Here is a 7,210-nt window from a genome sequence, read left to right as displayed (position 1 = left end):
TGCTGAAAAAATATGCCGTAATTGTTATTGTTAGCTTGTTAGCTAGCAGACGAACCGCTGAAATGGCGATATGACTGAGTAATAACGGCTTATTACATATGCACCACTAAGTTATAACTAATCTTAAAATGGTACGTACCAGTTTCTACGGTATATATTTAAAGCAGAGAGATTTTTTTAGAGCAAGAATGACGGAATTAAAGTACTTATTGTGTATAAAAAACGAAATGGTGATTATAGTCTGGCTACATTTTCTGGGCTAACAGGCTAACCTTGTTTTGAGCTAACTCCTTTCTCCTTTCTTCAAGACGCTTCAGACATATATTTCCCAAACATTTAATCCGTGTGAAATAATTTCTGTGTCATCGAATTTAATTAGTTCTGATTTTCTGTCCGTCTAGACAAAAAAAAAAAAAAAAAAAACACAGGTGAAGGTTCCTCCGTGAACAGAGGTTTAGAAATATTGTCTCTATTTTTAATATGTAATTAAGAATTAAGCTTCATGTTTTCTGCATGTGTATTTGTGACTTGTTCACATTATTTTCGGTTCACTTAACTTTTGTCTGTGGCAGATGGAGGACGGTAACAGGAGTGATGGACCTTCCACATCAAAGGGCCATGTAGGATCTTTTCACCTGCAGAGTAAGGTCTTAGTTGTTTTAAAGTCCGTATCTAAATCACTGTTATCACTGAAAGGAGCAGAAAAACAGATGATTCCAGTAATACCTACCCAATATAGACAAACTGTCCTACTTTTGAAAATTTCTCCCTCACTTGTGATCGTTTTGTCTGATTTTAAAATGCAGACTGTCGTTGAAAAATGTTATGAACATGTGATAGTGTTTATTTAGCACTTTATGAACAGATTTCCATCATCTAGTAACCAGGTAAACCATACATAGTTTTCTAACTACAGAAAGTACACTTCAGCACACCTGAGTACAGCGAAAATTTCCTAGTGGGAAATGTAGATACAATTTGTATATTTCTGAATAAAATGGATCAGTTCTTCAGATGTAACTAATTAGTGGCAATTACCTTTAAATGCTGCTTACACACAAAGTTAGAGTTTATTTCTCTCCTGTAGGAGAAATTTGTTTGTTACACTGCACACTGCACAGAGACATTGCACTCTTCCATAACATCACAAAGATAATAAATAGAGAACTAATGGATTAATAAAGACGTCAAAAACAATGTTTAAAATAAGTCGACAATGAGTAGAAATAACATAACAAACACAAGTGAACTAAAAAGCCATCGGAACAAAACCCACGCTCCTCTAACAACTAGACAAAATTAGTGAAGAACTAAACTGTGGAATTAGTTATCCTTCTGTTTTGTATCCTTCTGCACACAGTCACCTTCTGCTCTTTGTTCATTGATATCTGTTGCTGATAAAAGAAGCAATTGGTTACGCACGGGACTGGTTTTATTTAGATTTCTTTTGAAATGCATGAAGAAAGAGTTGGTTGAGAATTTCTAACCCTTCAGCAAAAAAGATTACAACTAAAGTCTTTGAAGACCCCCAACCGCTGCTTTTCATTCCATAAAGGTTGCTAAGAGACTCACAGAGTACAAGGATGCCTTCAGCATAACCCAGTTTTCCTTGGACTTGCACATTAGTCATACATCTTGTGTAGCTGGGTCAGCAAACTCCTATTTGATTATTTTACAGCATAGCATTTCAAAAGGAGAAGTCATTGTAGAGTTGCAAAATATACCTCTTGATAACGGTAGTCTTTGATCACTGACGTATTAAAGTATTAAAGTATTAGGAAAAGTAATTGTATATATAATATTGTTCTAAAAAGCAACTCTAAATCAGCAACTGATGCTCCAAAACACTTTGGCTCGAGGGAAGTGAGGGAAATTGGCAACAATTTGCTTTTGATTGCAATCTTGTAGTTAATTGCTGCAAGTAAATGTGATTATCCTGCTTTAGATCATGAGATATTTAATGATTTTGCCTTTTTTCAGCTCCAAAAAGTGAGGACACCTATGAGATTGCCATTCCCTTTGAAGAGAACAACTTTGAGCAGCAGGGGTTCTTCAACCAGAGCGATCAGAACTTTGACGGTAAAAGTCACGCGATGCATTTGCTGTCACCTGTCACGGCTCTTGTTTTGTGGTGCAGCACCTGCGAACACTGGAGCCGTTCTTGTCATCCTCAGAACCAGCCTCGAGTGCGGGCCCGTCCACAGTCAGCAACTCGTACATGGTGATCAACAACCTGCGCACCCAGCTCCAGATCTCTGTGGAGAAAAACTCGTGGCTGCAGAAAAGAATCGAGGATCTGGAGGAGGAGCGGGACTTCCTGCGGTGCCAGCTGGACCGCTTCATCTTTTCCACGAAGAGCCAGGGACCGGAGCAGGGTCAGAGTCAGTACAGCAACGGTGTGGAAAGACTCTTGCCATCTGAAAACATTGTCAATCATCAGATTAATGTTGAAACGTTGTTGAAGCGGTTCTTTTTTTAAAATAAAAATAAGAATTTCCCTTTTTGTGTTTTGCTTAAATCAGGATATGAATCTAGACGATTCAACTGGAGGGCAAGAAGAGAGGAAGACCGTCCCGCTGGTAAAACAAAACAAAAAAAATCACTTATGCTTTTTGATTCCAGCTTGTGGGGCTGTTTGTTTATTTATTACATTTTCATGATCTCTAAGTCTCAACCCACTTTGTACTTTCTTTTTTTTTTTTATAGAACAGCAGAAAGCAGACCAACAGCATTTCCCTCAGCGCCAGTTTGTCCAGCGAAGGCCTGGTCCTCCCACTATGGTGCCTGCCAAAAACCACGTCTCCAATCCAATATCCTCTCAGCTCTCTAATATGAATGCTTTGTACAACACAACACAGTCGCAGGCCCTTTTGCAAGGCCACAGTCACAGCACCTCAAGTACAACAGGCAGTGGCAGCAACAGCAAAAACAACAATGCTGCGAGATCATCCTTAAACCAGCTGAGTGGACTCAATGTCCCAGGTAATGAAAATTAAATTATGTATCTGCTTATTTGATTTAATGAGGAAATTCCTACAGATCAGCATCTCCTTTTTCCTGACTTTCAAGACTTGCACTAGAAAGTTAAAAGATACATGTGTTACATTAACATTAACATATGTAAATAAAATGAAATAAGTCAGAGTAATATGATACAGACAAAAAGTCTAGTTTAAGAATAGCAATTCTGCTCTTCACTGACAGGGAAGAATGAGGGGAAAAAAATCAGTTTTAGGTTTTGTCAGAGATGAAGATGTGGCTAAGTTTGAAAAAAAACGTGGTCCTTTAGTCAGTAATATAAATACTGATGGATAAGGTGTTTAAACTAGGAGTAATGGAGCAAATCAAGCCAAAAGCATGTCATTTAAAGATAAATTACAAACATCTGTAAGTATTAAGCATTTATAGATTTTGCTCTTTTAGAAGCCTGAAAAAGCTGGAAAAAATTATTAAATTATTAAAAAATGTGATTATATCCATCTGCAAACACTGCTCTGTCTAAAAACAGAGCATACCTTCTGAACAATCCCAAAGCCGCATAATATGGCCGAGGCGGTTTAACAGCAGCCATTGTATTATAGTGTTACTTTAATGAAGTCAGTGTCTCATACATGTGTCCTTTGCCTACTGGGTTTTGTGAAGCAAATTATTTTTCGCCCTTACAGATTCCCTCTCACTGCTGGGAGAATCTGATGAGTTCTTGGAGGAGGACGGCTTCATCGAGGAGGACGAAGGGGACGATGTAATGTCACAGGCAATTAGCACCAACAGGCAGCAGTTAAAGAGGAGGCGAGTCCTCCGAGCGCCGCGAGAGCGACAGAGAGGTGACACGGAGATCCTGAAAAAGAGAGACCCCGAATTTCATTGTCATTCCGGCTGCGGCTAACTCTGCTCTGCCTTTCTCTTTGTCAGTGAAAGACGCCGCAGGAGTGCTTTTTCGCTACAAGAAGATTCTCCTGACGTACCAGCGCCTCAAAAACATGACCAAGGCCTTCCAAATCCACGGTGTTGACCGCAACACCGTGGCCTCCACCACACCCATCGCCGAGCTCCATCTCGTGGCCCCCGAGAAAGTGGCCGAAGTGGGAGAGTTTGACCCCTCCAAGGAGAAGCTGCTGGATTACGCCCGACGCTGCTACCTCGCCCTGGACGAAGAGACGGTCAGCAGAGTGCAGGCGTTGAAGAAAAATAACCTGCTGCTGCCCATCTCGTACCGATTCAGGCACTGAGGGGAGAAGGAAGTGCGAAGGGAGAATTTCTCCTTGACACAGACGGTAGAGGTGAAGTCAGAAGAGGCTCATCCCCTCCTAATGCAGAAAAACACCTTTTATTACATCTTATCTTTCCACATTTCTGTTTTTTTTTTTAATACAATTTATATGTATTTTCATTTGACAGATCTTTGCTAACATGAAAATGATTGATGTCAGCTGTATTGTGGAGGTAGAGACAAGGGAATTCTTTTGAAATGAAATTAAGTGTTTCTGCAATCACAGAGGACTGTAATTATGGTGGTTCTTCAGTCATTTTTTTTTTCTTCATTTGTGTTTTGCAAAGACATTTTTTTTTATCTTGATCTGCTGGAGGGCAGCAATTCAAACACTACTTTAGATGACTGCAGTTTGTTAAATATCCAAATTTATATAACTTTGTTTGTATTCTGCTTTGACACAATCCCGTAAGTGTATTAACTTCCAGTGTGTAATTTTTTATTTTTTTTTTTATTTTAAGTTGTGATTCATTTTTAGAATACCTTGAACAAATTATACCAATTTCAGGATGATTTTCATTGCTTTTATTGTTTTGTTTGTCTCAATGGATTTTTTTTATATGATCCACGTTTAGAAAAGCTCTATATTTTGTTGCAGTCCTCCATATTTAAAGATGAGGAGGACAATCATTAAATTAGAAATTAGAAAAATACATAGGTATGACAGGATAGGTTAGTCTCAAACCTTTGGTGCCGGGGCACCAAATGTCGATCAACAAGTCACTGGTTTTATTGCTAACCTTGCATTTTGTCTCAGAAATGTTGGTCGTTTTTATTTATTCTTACCATTGGGAACACCAGTTGCACCTCTGCCTAGTTTTAATGCTGCATTTCTTTCTTTCTTCAAAGGATTCCAAGCAACTTTTGTATATGTCTTCAACCAAGTTACCGTAAATGTAACTTCCTACGCTTCTGGTATTAGGAATCTTGTATTGCATTGTGAAAATAGCACAGTTTTATATATTATGGCTCTGAGCTATTCCACTACATAACACTATGAGGTTTTTTGTAATATTGTGTAGGTTTTGGTTCCTTGTAAAAAAAAGAAATTCTGCGGAAACAGCTAAAAATCGTCAGCAGAAACAGAGGAACTGTTCTTCACAACATGTGCATGTAAAAAGAGCGTTTGTGATCTCTCTTCAAATTTCAAAGCAGCTGATTGTAATTTGCTATGAAATGCAACTATTTTGGTAGTGAAGGCAATTATTTAGGATTTTGTTCTACAGCAGAATAATACTGTGTAACCATGAGTCCATGAGTAAACAGTTCAAGAGCAATAAGGGAGCTGCAAAGTTAACTGAGGTTCCTGCCAGTTCACACATTTCCACCTGGGACAGTTTCTACTTGCAGCATGAGTCAAATGGCAGTAAAGCATTTGAATTCATATAAAAATATAACGTTTTATTCTGTAACCTTCAAAAACAAATCTCTCCGATGAGTGCTGATAATTCATTAAGAAATTGTGTTAGTAGAAGTGAAATAAACTGTTTGTTTTCCCCCCACTAACTGATTTCTCATTTTCGTTACGGTATTGATGTCATTAACTGTGTTTGATGTTTGAAACAAAGTGATTTGCTCTGACTTTTTGTTCATCTTTTTTGTCTTACTCATGATGGACGAGAAAAGTGGAAACTACTTCAGTTTTCTTCTCCAAGATTCCATTTTAGGGGCCCTCTTATTTAATATCTACATGCTTAACATGCTCCTGCTTGCTTAGATCATAAATAATGTCAGTTGCCATAGCCATGCAGCTTTGCGTTACACAGCGTCACCAGGTGACTATGAACACTGAACAAATCAATGCATGGATGTCACATAACTTTTTTCAGCTGAATAAAAATAAAACTGAAGTGATTATTTTTGGAACTCCAGAGAGATCATTAAGAATCAAAAATCAAAACACAGCTTCAGTTATTCCAGTTAGAATATACTGGTTGTTTCTGGAAATTTGGGTATAGTGATGAACTCATGCCTGAACCTTAAGAGACACATGAAGACATTACAAAGTCAGCCTTCTATTACCTTAAGAACATTTCCTAGGATTAAATGACTAATGTCCCTACAAGATCTAGAGAAACCCATCCATGTGTTTATCTTTAGTTGAATTGATTACTGCAACAGTATCTTTACAGGTTTACCTAAACAAAAATCAATCAGAGGCTGCAGCTGATCCAAAGCCCTGCTGCTCGCATTCTCACTAAAACTAGGAAAATAAAGCACATCACCCCAGTTATAAAGTGTTTATACTGGCTCTCTTTATCTCAGTGAATAAATACTTTTGCTGGTTTATAAAACACCAAATTTTAGCACCAAAATACTTAAAGATCTGTTTTTTGTATCAATCTTCCAGACTGATTCTATTCTACTCTGCATCCCCAGAATCAGAACCAGACATGGAGAAGCAGCAGTTTCATGTTCCTTTAATCTGGAAGAAACTCATTGAAAACTGCAAAAACGCTGAAACACTTAGTTCCTTTAAAGCAAGGCTCATTTTTTCTATTGCAATGTTGTTTCTTATGTGTTGCTTAATGTCTTCACCATAGCATAAAACATTTTGAATTTTCCAGAAGCTGAAAGCACAAATTCATTCATCCACTATATCAGTGGTTCGAACTGTGGTGGTGGTGTAATGGTGAGTGAGGGATACATTAGCACACATTGGGCTAACTGAGCAGTTTGAGTATCACAACCACCCTCGGATGTTGCTGATTATTGTTTCCATTCGTAAATGCACGCAGGATTGTGGAGTGTCCCAGAATAGCCGTGTTTCTTTTTTATATAAAGAAATACTTTAACTGAAAATTGTGAATTATTTCTACTTATATCACTTATATCTACTTATATCACTTTCTCTTTAGAGAATGAACAATTAGAAGACGAGTTTAATCTTCGCTTTTATTCTGACTCGGTTATTACTGGTAATCTGGATGAGCGGAAACC

At 37.9% G+C, this 7,210-nt stretch overlaps 1 protein-coding gene across 1 annotated transcript; it reads left to right on the top strand.

Annotated features, from left to right (window-relative positions):
• LOC103136680 (coiled-coil domain-containing protein 106-like) lies at nucleotides 1–5,776 on the top strand. The gene is made up of 8 exons (XM_007550036.2): nucleotides 1–131; nucleotides 573–642; nucleotides 1,981–2,079; nucleotides 2,175–2,396; nucleotides 2,523–2,579; nucleotides 2,707–2,982; nucleotides 3,666–3,824; nucleotides 3,913–5,776. The coding sequence occupies exons 1-8, from the start codon at nucleotides 129–131 to the stop codon at nucleotides 4,227–4,229; spliced, it is 1,203 nt and encodes a 400-aa protein (XP_007550098.1). The 5' UTR covers nucleotides 1–128; the 3' UTR covers nucleotides 4,230–5,776.
• The last annotated feature ends 1,434 nt before the right edge of the window (nucleotides 5,777–7,210 follow it).

This window comes from Poecilia formosa, unplaced genomic scaffold (assembly GCF_000485575.1).
Source record: "Poecilia formosa unplaced genomic scaffold, Poecilia_formosa-5.1.2 Scaffold34, whole genome shotgun sequence".
NCBI lineage: Eukaryota > Metazoa > Chordata > Actinopteri > Cyprinodontiformes > Poeciliidae > Poecilia > Poecilia formosa.
The sequence above is the reverse complement of the archived record's forward strand: the minus strand, read 5'-3'. Positions and strand labels throughout refer to the sequence as shown.